We start from the raw sequence: 14813 nt of genomic DNA on the forward strand, positions 1-14813 counted from the left end.
GATCTATGGTGGGTTGACCCCACGTCATCCATAGCTTCTCGCACACAGTCTTGTGCAACGTCCACTCCATGGAGATGACTTGTCCTCTTCTGCTGAGGCAGTCCGCTAAGACATTCATTTCTCCTTGCACGAATCTCGTCAAAAGAGAGATGTTTCTTGCCTTAAATGGAGTTTCTTCTCATCCGTGGACCAAAGACCCGAGCATTCCAGACTGTCCAGTGGCGCTCCCCAACCCAAATCCGATGCATCTGAATACAACACATGGTTTGGGTTCTTGATCGCAAGAGAAAGACCTTGCTGTCCCACCAAGTCAGACATGTCTTGACTGAGTTGGAGATTGGGATAGAGATACTCTCTAAGCCCTTCTCCTTGTTCCAATGGTTTAGGTGAAATTGGAGAGGGCAAAGGTTGAGTCTCCCCAGAGAGATAAACTGCTCCAACGATGAAAGAGTTCCCACGAGGCTCGTTCAAACTCTTACAGAGCAACTGTTTTTCTCTTGCAAGTGACGGACTTTTAACAGAGCTTGTTCCATTCTTGTGGGAGACGAAAAGGCCCGAAAAATTCGACACTGTATCTCCATCCCCAAATAAAGAATAGTCTGTGATGGAGTAAGTTACGACTTCTCTACGTTCACTATGAGACCTAGCTCCTTGGTTAGGTCTAAAATCCATTTGAGGTTCTCCAGACAGCGATTTAATGACGACGCCCCGATTAGCCAGTCGTCAAAATAAAGGGAGGCTCCGAATCCTCAAAAAATGTAGAAAGCTTGCTACATTTTGCATGAGCCTTGTAAAAACAAGAGGAGCAGGACTGAGGCCGAAGCACAGTGCTCGAAATTGGTACACTACTTTCCCGTCCACAAACCTCAGATATTGTTGAAAGTTTGGATGAATCGGGATGTGGAAGTATGCATCCTGAAGGTCGAGAGAGACCATCCAGTCGCCTTCCCTTACTGCTGCCAAGACAGATTTGGTAGTCTTCATCGTGAACTTTGTCTTGACAATGAACACATTGAGTGCACTTACATCTTAAGTACTCCTTCAGTGAACGTGGCTGCCAGTTCACTGGAGCCATCCCTTATGGCCTTGTTCATGCATGACATTTGTACAGCAATACATTGTCCGCTGGAGAGACCTTCTTACTTAAGGCTCCCAGGGACCAATCCAAAAAATTAAGTACTTCAAACGCACGAAAAACTTTTCAGGAGATGGTCTAGCTCTGAAGAAGACCATAAAATCTTGGAGCGTCTCATAGCTAGACGACAAGGAGAGTCCACTAGGCTTAAGAAGTCTCCCTGGGCAGAGGCAGGTACTTCCAAGCCGAAAACTTCTCCTGTGTCACACCAGATGCTCGAGCGAGAAGCTAATTTAGAAGGAGGGAAAGCAAAAGCAGACTTTCCTAAACTTCTCCTGGATTCCAACCAGTCTCCCAGTAAGCGCATGGCTCTCTTGGAAGAACGAGAGAGAACTGACTTCGTATATGTAGGAGTCGAAGAAAGTCATGCCAAGAGTAAACTCAGACGGCGGAGAACGTAGAGCAGCCATTACAAAATGAGTAGGACAAAATTTCACTAAAGAAATTCATAGTTTTTTTTTTTTTTTTTTTTAAACAAGGGATTGTTGGACAACCCTAGGGTCCTCCTCTTCTGAATGAATCCCCAAAGGTACATTAGTTGAAAGGGGGTCATCAACTTCTTCTTCAGAAGGCACATCATCTGATAAATCTAAAGTCTTGCGAGAAGGAGATTTATATTCAGAATGACGTGAAGGAAAAGCCTGACAGGCTACATCAACTTGTATATGAACAGACGTTAAAGTTGGAGGGTCGATGTCACGTTGACTGCAGAGAATGTTATTCTACTACACGTCGTGACTGAAGTGACTGACGTTCAAACGTCACGTAGTAACAGCGGTGACTGCTGTTCGATGCTATATCGTGACTTCGGTGACTGACGCTCAACGTCACATCGTGTCTGTGGTGTCTGCAGCTCAACGTCACGTTATGACTGCGGTGGCTGACGTTCAAAGTCTCGGCAGAACTGCAGTGACTGCTGATCAAATTTATGACTCGACTTAACTGACTGTCGATCAAAGTTACACCGAGATTTATGCTCCGCATCTCGTTTAACAGCAAAGCTGACACTAGGGATAACTTCAGCGTGACGTAACAAATCTCGTTTAGAAGGTTGAAGACCTGAATCACGTATTCCAGAACCGTGACGTACAACAAGCAAAGGATCCTTTCGCACAGGAACAGGATCTAAAGCTTTCATTAAAGAAGAAAGCTTTAACAGCATATCTTGCAAAACACTTAACTTCGGATCAACCGCACTCTGAATAGATCGTGACGTCGGAAACGTCTGTACATGAACGTCATCGTAAGACGAGGAGAACTTCGTCTCTCCTGTCTTATGGTAAGGACGTGCTTGAAGAGCAACGTCTGATACCTTTGAGGGAACGTCTGTTCGTTGGTTTACACCTCTCACTCCCTTAGGTCCTACGACATTCCTTCTCCCTGGGGTAGGGGAGCCTGAAAGAGGTCTCGGACTAGGCAAGCGACAAGCACGAACAAACGAACCCTCCGCAACACTGAACATGTTTTTCGCACTTTCTTCACTGACACTCGCATTTTTAATAATTTCACATTAGACATGAATAAAGCTGATTTCTACCTGAAGCATGCAATTCTCCCTTAAATCAAAAGGTTAGAATTGTGAAATATGTCGTATAATGTAAGCTCATTAGTACAAAATGAATCACACATGCAAAAATTAATAACCATATACAGTACATATATATAGAATAAAATGGAAATATATAAAGTTAAAAAGATCAGTGACTTGGGAGGAGACTAAAAAAACTAGAACGCTAAGGACTACGTTTTCAATCTCTCACCGTACAGTGCCTTGGGATGAGAATAAAAACTAGAACGTTTTATCCTCTCTCTCTCTCTCTCTCCCCCCGTACAGAGACTTGGGACGAGCGTAAATATCTGAATCGAGAAGAACAACGTTACTCACCCCCAAACTCCTTGTACAGAGACTTGGGACGAGAATAAAGATTTGGATCGTTCTCTCTCTCTCTCTCTCTCTCTTGTCACTCACAAGAGAATGGCTCACTCACTCTTCGTCAATAAAAGGTTATTTGACTAAAGGAAAATACTAAAAGGACTAAGAAATTGAAAATTAACATGTTCCTTTAAATTAGTATTTAAAAAACTTCAGTTTGTAAGAAGAATGAACAAAACGTCAAAATCGATTAACTCTTTCTGCAAAGTGAAACCGTGATTCTCTCTTTCTCCATCGTAACGATAGAGTGCAAACTGCATAGCATAAATAAACCAAACGTTAGTTCATCTTTGAAAACAGCACGAAGACTATTCAAAGAATAAATTTCCTAAGATATTTTCTAAAAACATTCATCTCATCAATCTAAACAAATATAGAATATAAAAGTTGAATGCTCAACGTTGTTTAACTTCGTTTTCCAAGTCAGTACCGCCTACAAAGAATAGGCATAGGTCGCTTATAAACAAAAATATAAAATTTATCGCGGTGTTTAGTATAAATGGAAAGAGAATCGAAGAGGCCTAATAAAGGCGGGTGAGATATAAAATATATAGAGGTAAATCTATAAATATCAACAATAATTTATAGTGATAAAATAATTACTAAAAGCCTTTAACACACTTCCGTACACTGAGGGAAGGGTCGGCCATCTTTTCTCTATGGAAAATCCAGAGAGAGATTAAAAAAACAAGGGTAAAAAAATTTTTCTCTCCTTTCAAAAGAATTTCTTTTGAAGATCGTATTGCTTGAGAATAATCCAACACGGCGAAAGCCATAAAATCATGAACAAGTACTTCACCAATCAGTAGAAACTTGAGGTTAAGCGCGAGCGGAACCAATGCTGTCACTACCACCGACAGAGAAGAACTGGACTCCTGGAGAAGTATATGCAGTATCTGGCCGATAGTCGGCGCTGGTGGGCACACCCGGCAGCCATCATGGCGATCGCTCGCGAGTTTTTGGAATCTGTCGACCGTCGGAGACGTAAGCTATATATATATATTCACCGGCTAAGTTTAATATTTAAAAAGGACTATTTGAAATCCTAACCCAACAAAACAAATTAGGAACTTTTCCCATAATATGTTTAGTTTTATCCAAATATTACTTAACATCTCCAAGAAACAGGGCAAAGAAATAAACTGTGACACATCAACTTTCTTTTACAAAGGTAATAAGGCGAAATTGAAGCAAACCCTTCGCCTTACAATCATCCTTATCTCGGAATGAGAGTACACACAAAATCATGTAATTTTCTCCCAACCCTTCATTGTATACAAGAGCATCTTAGAACACTATGAAAACCGAGGCCACCTATCTGTAATTTTTTGGCGAGTAAAAGAGAGCCACTAGTCATCTTGTTGTTTGCAGATACTAGTTTATAAAGTATTTATGTAATCCTGAAAAATAAGATGACTAAATATGGATCAACAATCAAATTGTATAAAAACAAATATGACTACACAGAATGCTAAAAGCTTTCCTCTGTTTTCAAATTTACAATTTATAAAAGGCATACCTGTAGGATGTTGCTTGCAAAAGTTGAAGGCTACTCTGTCATAATTCTCAAGCTAACAGTGTAAATGCTGAAGTTTTGACAATAGCTTGGGAGTATAATATGACATCAACTGGGGAGCATGTTTGAGTAAAAGTTGCTTTTCTTCTTCCTGTAGAATTTCCTTTCTGAAATATCATTAAAATATAAACAAACTATTTACAAACAGTAGTTCTTCATCCATTAATACATACATTACTTATGATTGAGTTAAGATTCAAGATAAACTATCTAATAACAATAATTTTAAAGAAAAGCTTAATTGCTTCATGTTACTTCCTCACCTTTGAACCTAATCTATTTTACTCAAAAGATTTCACCTTCAATCAAAATAATTTTAAAAAAGTCAAATACCTTAATTGCTGTTTAGTTCTGTATTGTTTTCCTTATATAACTTAAATTATTCATGGTACAGTATTTGGAACCCAAAGCTACTTGAGTTAAGAATATAAAATCACTGATATTAATAGACTACTCAACAATATTTTTGGGCTCAAGCCATGTCGTCCTGATGGAAGGTTCCTATAGGTAGCTTTCTAAGGGATATTTGGCTACAGTGATATTCCCAGAGAATTAACCTTTAGGTCTCCAGAATTCTAACTCCTGGCACGAATATTCTTAAAATTTCTCTTAAGGATATCGCATAATATCAGGGGACGTATATCTTGATACGACACATAGCGATCTTCACCCTGAATAGCATTTTCGTTTCAAGGGGGAAGAGTGGCAAAATTATTAGGGGAGCCGTTATCAAGGTTACCCTTCCTCCCGTACTACTACGAGTATCTAGATGGCACTGTATCCAAGATGGCGCTCATTCCTATTTTTGTAGCGATTTCGCACGGTGGTGTTCCCTGTTGATCTAACGTTTTTTATCACTTTTGTGAGGATTCATTATGCAATCTCCAGTTCTTTTGCCTCTGGAAAGTTGAGTATCTATTCTTTACAGTGTATAATTTTTAGCTCCTGCTTCACAGTGAAATTAGCGTAACTTATTGTGTTAAGGAGCTAGGCCTGTCACCGGAAGCGACATGGGCGCTGTCGTTCGTTATGCATGTGTTATTTAGTTAGCAGAACGACTTCCCGGTTGTAAAAGCATTAATAAATTATGAAAGCTATTTATGCACAATTATACTAGTAAAGATACTGTATATATTTTATGCATCATTTCCTCTTCCTTTTGTCAATCATATACGTTAAGAGTTTCGGCGATTTACGTAACCGAGTTCTCGTCTTGCTCTAGGCTACCTAGACTATGCTCTATAGTATACTTTCAGACATTATCCCTGTTTACCCTCGTGTATCGTTTTATCAATTCAACGGGAGATAGTAAATCTAGAATTATATAACTATACTTGTCTCCTGTGGAAATTTAGGGTAATCCCTCCTTCCCTCTGAGTGCAGCCGTAGGGGGCAACCCTATCTGGTGTTGCCATAGAGTAGTTCACTCCAGCTTGACTAAGTTAGGGTTTTCTGTCTACCACCTTTGCCGGTGAGATCCCGGCTTTGGTTTTCGACAGAACCTCAGAGTATTCAGTCTTTCTGCCGCCGGCAGAGCAGCAGGGCGAGTAGTCACTCCCCTGCTGGCTTACAGTTGCCAGCATAGGAGGCTAAGCCTCCCTAGGCCGCACATGAAGTGGTAGTATGATGCCGCCACCTTCTCCCCTGCGGTCTAGAAGACTAGTCCTGTGTTGGCAGACCCTAGGCTGAAGAATAGATATTCTTCTGCCGCCTAGGATGGCGCCGATACTGAAACATTGTTTCACTCTCGTGTGGAAGTGGCGGCAATCCTGCAGCCGCCTTCTACACTTGATACAGGACCCTTTTCCCTTCCCCTCTCTGTCCTTTAGCGAAGACTTAGCCATCGCAATCCTGTGGCCGTTGTCCTGCAATCTCACCGCTTGCCGGGTAGGTTGCGGTGCCTTCCGGGCTCCTACATAAGCAGCTGTTTAGTCACTCAGTCTTTCCCTTATGGACACAAGGCTCCGGGAAGGTTGTGCCGGCTATGACGGCTGCCGGTGGGAGACCCTACTGCTGCTGAAGGTTCTTCAGTCCTCCCTTGGATTGCCATCCACATTCCTGAAACCGGCAATGCCGGCAACGGATCTTGCGGCTGGATGGAAGCCTGAATGATGCATTCTCCCCTTCCATTTGAACCCTCATTCTGGAGGAAGGCGGTAAGGTTATATACTTACACCCTTATTATTGTAAACATACATTTTAATAAGGCAGCCCTTCACTCCATGGTTTTTCTCTCTCTGTCAGCTAGTGCCGTCAGGTACTCACTCGGTCAGTGGCATGCCGGCTGGACCAGTACCGCTAGGTACTAGCCAGCCGGCGACATGCCGCCAGGTGCTAGCCCTGCCAGCAACATGCCGGCTGAACTACAGTATATGATTATACAGTAGCCAGTATATTTGCAGTATAGTATATAGTGCATATAGAAAACTATTGTATATATTATACATGTACAGTAGTTATTTTCCAACATATCTTGTGTATCCTTGCACAGTCTTTTGCTGAGACCAATCCTATATTGAAAGAATAGAATTCCTTCAATACTCTGATTAGAAATCAGTTAATACTTACCCCACAATATTAGATAATTAAGAAGGGTCAGTGGCAGTGTACACTTTTTCTATCCCTAGAGGTTAGAACCCTTCTCTTTTGAGTTGCCCTGATAAAGGAAACTCTATATCCTTAATATTGGGGGGGAGGTCACAGCAATTGGCTGGAAGGGATACACAAGTATGTGTCTTTCCCAATTTCTTTCTAGCTTACTATCCTAAGCTATAATGGTTAAATATTAATATTTGCATATCTGTTTATCATGTGAGATAAACAATTGCATACTCATTTAATTTTCCTTTCTTTACAGGAGGAACCCCAGATGAAATGCGATGCGATCTTCTGCAACCATAGGAGTAGGAACTTCTATGGTCACAAAGCATGCTGGTCTCATGCCCCCTGCACCATCATTACCGAATCCCTGCAATATTGGTACCCCCAAGTCTGCAATACCTGATGGACCTTGGTGACCGAAGGTTTCGACGACCCCAAGTCAACGGAGTCTAGGGATGCGGCACGCGAAAAGCTGCGCAAGTGGGTAAGAGGGTTCCAGAAGAACTCTCTGGGACCATACCTACCTAACGATAGGAGGCGTAGCTTGCTGTTCCCGAAAGCGGGTAGTGAAATTGTTGTGCCCCAAGCACGACCCGGACCTCCCTGCGTCCAGATTGCCATCGAGACGGATGTCAGTGAGGCGTTGCAAAGTATGGACATCCACCAGAAGGAAAGGATGTCGGAAGTGTTTATGGACACTGAAAAGGATCTATTAAAGGATGATCCCGAGGAGGAGTCTACTCTACCTCCGGAAGATGATGATGTCAAGTCGGTGTTCCTTTCGTCCGTGCTGGCACCGGTGCTGTTACCCTCAACATCTTCAGCTTCTACCCCTCCATTGGACAACATGAGCCAGGCACTGGCCCATCTTACGGCTTTAATGGAGAACATTCGCAAACAAAGCGAAGCAAGGGAAGCGAGATTCGAGAGAGAGCTCCACTTATCGCCTCCCGAAGGTCATACAAGCGACCCAGAGTCCAAGACTTCCCATCCTGCTCCAAAACCAATCCCTGGAGGTATGCGGAGTTTATGCCGATTACGAACGGCAAGCTCTACATCTTGGAAAAGATGGGAGCCGTCCCCTTAGACGACATCCAGTTTTGGCCAAGCTTTAACGCTTACCCTGATTGCTTCATTCGACTGAGGCATGAACCGATACCAAAAGAGGAGACGGTGCCGAAGGAGGTCATGGTTTTCGACTACGATAAGGCACAGGCTCTCTTGTCAAGTAGCCTGAGAAAGGCAGGCTATTCGGTTTCAAACGTGTCCGCCTTGAGCAAGAAACACCCTACCTTTCTTGCTCCTGCTTCAATAGCCTTCCCCTTTACGTTGAAGCCATTTAAATCTGTTGCCAAGGCAGTGGAGGCAGGCAAACCATACCCTGCACTAGAAGAGTGCAGGCCTCTATCGTTAGCCTTATCCATGCAAGAGAAGGAATGGAAGGAAGTCCACCTAACCTTCTCAGTAGGGAAACTGGACGCAGACATCGCTGGACGACAGTTTAGCGAGAATCTCCCTAAACTTTCTGACTTTCTCTTGCGCAAGGAACAAGAGACGAAGGAGAGACTTGCGGCATCTTTATCCCTACAAAACTGCATAGAGATGTGTGCAGGCCAACGAAGTACCCCAGACATGTTCATGGTCCTGGCCAAAATGCATATGGCCACCCTAGTGAAGGACCTGTATGCTTTCATGAAGGCTAGGAGAGCCTGTAGAGAGTTCGTGTTTGCTGCTGCAACAGTGAAACATGAACCCAGGAAGCTGATATCTTCTAACATCTGGGGTAAAGACTTCTTCCCGAATGAAGTAGTCAAAGAGGTAGTTGAGAAAGCCATCACGGAGAATAGGAACCTTCTCCAGAAGTGGGGCATCTCTTCAAAGAGGAAGTCTTCCCCGGATGCGGGTCCCCAACCTAAAAGGAAGACGAAGAAGTCTAGACTTCCCCCTCGGCCTGCTCAACAACATCCCACAGTTACTATGACTGCGGTGCCCCAAGTGGTGGCCCAAACACAGAACACCTTCTAAGTGGTGCCTCAACAGCTGGTTGCCCAGTCACCAGCATTCAACCTCAGGTTTGAGAGGCAGACCACTACCTTTCGGTTGAAAGGTAAAGGATCCAGACGGGGCTCCTCTAGACATCCCTCAAGAGGTAGGGGAGGACGCGGTCGAGGAGGTAAACCCTCCGGTCAATCGAAGTAAGGAGATGCTTCCAGTAGGAGGGAGGCTCCAACAATTTCAGGATCGTTAGACCTTTGATCCTTGGGCCCACGGCCTAATCAAGATTGGACTAGGATGGAAACAGAACAAGCCTCCACCATCATTTCCTCAATTCTTCCAACACTAGAGCTCTTGAGCATACAGGAGATAAGGAAAGCAAAGTCCATCAAATTCCAGGGAAGGCTGTTTTGTGTTTCCAAGAAGGACTCAGACAAACTCAGAGTCATTCTGGACTTGTCGCCATTCAACAAGTTCATAGAAAACAGCAAGTTCAGGATGTTAATCCTTCAACACATAAGGACCCTGTTACAAAAAGGGGCATTCACAGTCTCGATAGACCTGACAGATGCCTATTTGCATCTTCTAGTCAGTCGCCCCCTCTCCTCCTACCTAGGATTTAAGTTACATAAGATAAAGTATGTTCTCAGAACCATACCCTTTGGACTAAACATAGCCCCAAGTATCTTCATAAAACTTGCAGACGCAGTCTTGCAACAACTACGCCTAGAAGGTCTTCAGGTAGCAGCGTACCTGGACGACGACTGGCTGGTGCGGACGCTCCATCCAGGCTCAAGCCGATACAGTCAGAATGGTCCCGCGACGCAGACTCATTCTCCTCCATCTTGGAACAAGTCCCGGATCTGCAGATCAACCTCTTCGTGATGAGCGACATCAAGAAACTACCTCGATATGTAGCCCCATAAGAAGACCCTCTAAAGGAGACAACGGACGCCATGTCCCTAGGTTGGAATGAATGGACCCGGATTTTCCTGTTCCTTCCATCCAATCTCCTGCTGAAGGTCCTCAACAAGCTGAGATCCTTCCAGGGAATGGTAGCTCTAGTAGCCCCCAAGTGGCCCAAGAGCAACTGGTTCCCTCTAGTGATGAAACTGAGACTGAGGCCAGCCCTTTTACCGAACCCAGCACTATCTCAACGGGTTCAGAAGTCGACTGTCTTCGCTTCATCACAGAGAACCCAAAACCTTCATCTCATGATTTTCTCGCCTTAGCGGTTAATAAAAGATTTGCGATCTCAAAAGGCAGTATACTGTAGACTTCTTAGAGGAATACAAGTCTAAGTCAACTAGAAGACAATATGAATCGTCTTGGAAAAAGTGGGTTGCTTTTGTTAAAGCAAAAGGACCGAAAGAAATCTCAATAGACTTCTGTGTGTCCTTCTTTATCCACGTTCATGAACAAGGTCTGGCAGCCAACACGATAACTATGTGCAAGTCAGCCCTGGCTAGACTTCTTCTATACGCCTTTCAAGTGGACCTGACAAACGAAATCTTTAACAAGATCCCGAAGGCATGCGCTAGACTTAGGCCTGCAGCTCCTCCGAAGCCCATTTCATGGTCCTTAGGCAAGGTCCTACATTATGCTTCATCTGTGAACAATGAAGATTGTTCTCTCAAGGATCTAACCCAGAAGGTTATTTTCCTGTTCGCTATAGCTTCAGGGGCTAGAGTTATTGAAATAGTAGCCCTATCAAGAAATGAGGGCCACATTCAGTTCACATAAGTAGGAGAACTGAATCTCTATCCTGATCCAACCTTTCTTCCCAAGAACGAGCTACCCACTAAGAGATGGGGTCCCTGGAGAATCTGCCCTCTGAAGGAAGATGTCTCTCTGTGTCCAGTAGAGTGTCTAAAGGTCTATCTTCGTAGAACTTCAGACTTCAGGGGAGGACAGCTCTTCAAAGGAGAAACTTCAGGATCAAACTTATCCCTAAAACAACTTCATTCGCAGAGCGGATCCTGACAGTACACCCGCAGGTCATGATCCGAGAAAAATTGCTTCATCACTGAACTTTTTTCAGTATATGGACTTTGAGCGTCTTTGCTCATATACTGGATGGAAGTCATCCAGAGTGTTCTACAAACACTACGCAAAGAAAGTCCATGAACTGAAGCATTATGTGGTGGCGGCAGGTAGTGTATTAAAGCCTGTCGTCTAGTGCTGCGATGAACAGTTAATTGATTGGGACTACTAATTAGGGTGAAAAGGCGTTGACACTTCCAATACGATACCTTTTAAGTGAGTGTCACCATGGTGATACTAAGACTGTTCAAAATCTCAGGTGTGGAATTATACAGATAACACTTGTGCCATGTGTACATAGTACACAGTGTGATAGTATACAACATTTACAGAAAATTACATTAGAAAATTTATCAAAAATTTTCAAATTCAGGGTGGCACTCATCATTTTTTCCCTTTCAGGGAGAAAAATATTTTCTGTATACATTGTACGTATAATTCCCTTAACACGTTACACTTATTTCATTTGGTCATTTATTCTAAATAAATGTCCATTAGAGTGTAATTGCGTCTTATTTCGCCCTGCAATTAGCACAATAAATATGCAAGAGTTCTCTTACTTATTTAACTAAGTAAACCTCATATGATTGTATGCTTACAAACAATGGATATACTGTAGTTGATACTTAGTCGTTCCGACAACATATACAAACCGTGAGACTTTTGTATATCTAGTTGATACTTATGTTTGTTCATACAATATATGCAAACCTTGAGACCCCTTTTCTACTATCTAGTATGACTCTTCCCTGCAGGGGGCAGGAAGCACTAACATTGTCCATGATTAGTGGTAATGACGGATAATGGTAACGTCATTTGTCTCAATGGTCCGGATGACCATAGAAAAATTGTCCCAAGGTTCAGGCACCTATGAAAATCCACAGATACAGTACTTTCTAGTAATTCTCTGGTAAACTTCCATCAGGACGACATGGCTTAAGCCCAAAAAACGGATTTCGAGCGAAGCGAAAAATCCATTTTTGGGTGAGATAGCCATGTCGTCCAGATGGACCCGCCCTCCTTTTCTATAGAAAAGGCCTTGGCAGGATCCCTCCTGAAATTACTATATCTGTAGCACCATGCTCAATTCTACAAGGAATGAGCGCCATTTAGATACTCGTAGTAGTACGGGAGGAAGGGTAACCTTAATAACGGGTCCCCTTCTATTTTTGCCACTCTTCCCCCTCAAAACGAAAACGCTATTCCGGGTGAAGATTGCTATGTGTCGTATCCAGATATACGTCCCCTGATATTATGCGATATCATTAAGAGAAATTTTAAGGATATTCGCGCCAGAAGTTAGAATTCTGGAGACCTAAAGGTTAATTCTCTGGGAATGTCACTACTGTATAGCTATATATCCCTTAGAAAGCTACCTCTAGGAACCGCTTCCATCAGGACGACATGGCTATCTCACCCAAAAATAGATTTTTCACTTCGCTCAAAATCCGTTTTACCATCTTTAAACAAAATAATGTTAAGTATTCAGTAATTCTGTTCCTTTTTATGCACTTCATTAATACCTGTAGCTCTTTGGGTTTGTTTGATGGATATATTATTTCTATGAGAGCCTATTGTTCATAAAGTTTTCTCTCAAAGCCTGGTTTATATCAATGTTTATCATAAAAATGAAAATTTCCCATTTTCTTTCCTTTCAGTTGACTTAGGCCTCTAGTACACTACTGAGACAATCTAGTGGTTAATAACAATAAACTTTGCTTGGGTATGCTGCAAAAGCTTTTTTTTTTTTTTTTTTTTTTAGTTTTCTCATTAACCTACTGTTACTGGGTTGGTATTTACCCCCTCCAGATTGTTAGAGGGTTATAAACATTGAGTTATATACATTGTTCATCATTTATGTTTTATGTTCATTTGAGTTATATACATTGTTCATCATTTATTCTAAATATGTTTTATGTTCATTTCAGATTGACCGTGGTCATTGTTCAATAATAAAGACATTTGAATAAATGGACCAAGCTCTTATTTATGACCACGGTCAATCTTCATTATTGCACAACGCCGAACAAATACCATGAAATCTTAGTAGACCATTGTGAAGGACACCATTCCGACAACCCAAAATCCGGACACACATGGTACTCTTCCACTGACCACTTTGCCGTTACCAAGTGGTACTACCCCTAACATTCATTTTGATGTTGCTGCTCCGGAATGCTATCCCAACGACCTCGGTAACACTGCGAATCATCAAGCAGAGATTCCGCCTCCCAATGATAGCACAAACTCTCCATTGCAGTTAACTCCTGCCATGCCAACTTTGGAGCAACGCAAGTCCAGTCGTACCCGTCGACCGCCAACATGGCACTGTGATTTCGAGATGAACTAGCTATAGTGTCATCATGATCAACACATGACAATAATTGTTTTTCAAGTTTCTGTTAATTCACATGCTAACAGGAGTTTAGTGTTTATGGACCTATTATTTGGACGTTTAATTGCCACCCAATGTTTTGACATCAGTTTTAAACCGACCTCCACGAGAGACATTTTAAAAGGCCGTTTAAAAACTTGGGGGGAGATAGAGGGTTATAAACATTGAGTTATATACATTGTTCATCATTTATTCTTAATATGTTTTATGTTCATTTGAGTTATATACATTGTTCATCATTTATTCTTAAAATGTTTTATGTTCATTTGAGTTATATACATTGTTCATCATTTATTCTAAATATGTTTTATGTTCATTTCAGATTGACCGTGGTCATTGTTCAATAATAAAGACATTTGAATAAATGGACCAAGCTCTTATTTAATTGTGACACTGTGTCATTTAGGTTATTAGTGATCATAAGGGATGTCTTTTCCTGGATTTGTTAATTATTCCTGTGTAACTTGTTCAATGGAGTTGTTTCAAGACAATCATGGTCCTCTTTCTCTGTGTCTTTTGCCTGATTAAGAGTTCCAAACATTAAAGGAAGATAGTGTTTAGTTCAAGGGAAAATCCACAAAAGACTAGGCTATTTGATTAGTTGGGGATGATAATGATAATACCACTAAAAGTGTTAGAGCTTTCAGGCTTTGATAGTAATGAGGTTTGTGAGCTCTTTTTTTCCCTTGGCTTCATTTGCTAAATCTAAGACAATAGCAAATCTTCGGCAAAGGCAGAGATTCTAACCTGACCTGCTCAGTTTTGAACACTAGCCTAACTCCTTATGTTTTGACTTCATCTCACATCATACAGTTTGAATATCTTTTATTGCAGCAAAGTGAATTAATGTGTGATTAGGTTAGAATGTTCCCTTCATTTTTAATTTATCATATGCCAAAGTCACTAGACTATTTAGATCCTCCTTAAATTGAGAGAGAGAGCTTTGCCTAGAGTCATCTTCATTACTGCCATATCATCAAATAAGGGATTTTTACGAAGGAAAAATCTATTTCTGGGCGAGAGACCTGTGCCGCCCAGTGAAATGCTCCTTATGCACCATTTCAAAGGAATATAACTGCTAATATTACCAGAGAAAAAATGTAAAGGAATGCTAGGTTGAACTAGCTCGCTCACC

General features: G+C 42.0%; 1 protein-coding gene across 9 annotated transcripts in view; it reads right to left on the reverse strand.

The window, feature by feature from the left end:
- LOC137648718 (meiosis-specific nuclear structural protein 1-like) overlaps positions 1-14813 on the reverse strand; it is a 171340-nt gene that overhangs the window by 20701 nt on the left and 135826 nt on the right. For 8 of the 9 annotated variants that reach the window (XM_068381766.1, XM_068381769.1, XM_068381768.1 and 5 more), the window contains exon 11: positions 4588-4751. In XM_068381766.1, the coding sequence (XP_068237867.1) occupies positions 4640-4751 (112 nt within the window). In that variant the 3' untranslated portion in view covers positions 4588-4639. Of the gene's footprint in view, positions 1-4233; positions 4469-4587; positions 4752-14813 lie in introns of those variants that run through there. The other variant, XM_068381772.1, reaches the window with a different exon arrangement.

This window comes from Palaemon carinicauda, chromosome 10 (genome assembly GCF_036898095.1).
Source record: "Palaemon carinicauda isolate YSFRI2023 chromosome 10, ASM3689809v2, whole genome shotgun sequence".
Classification (NCBI taxonomy): Eukaryota; Metazoa; Arthropoda; class Malacostraca; order Decapoda; family Palaemonidae; genus Palaemon; species Palaemon carinicauda.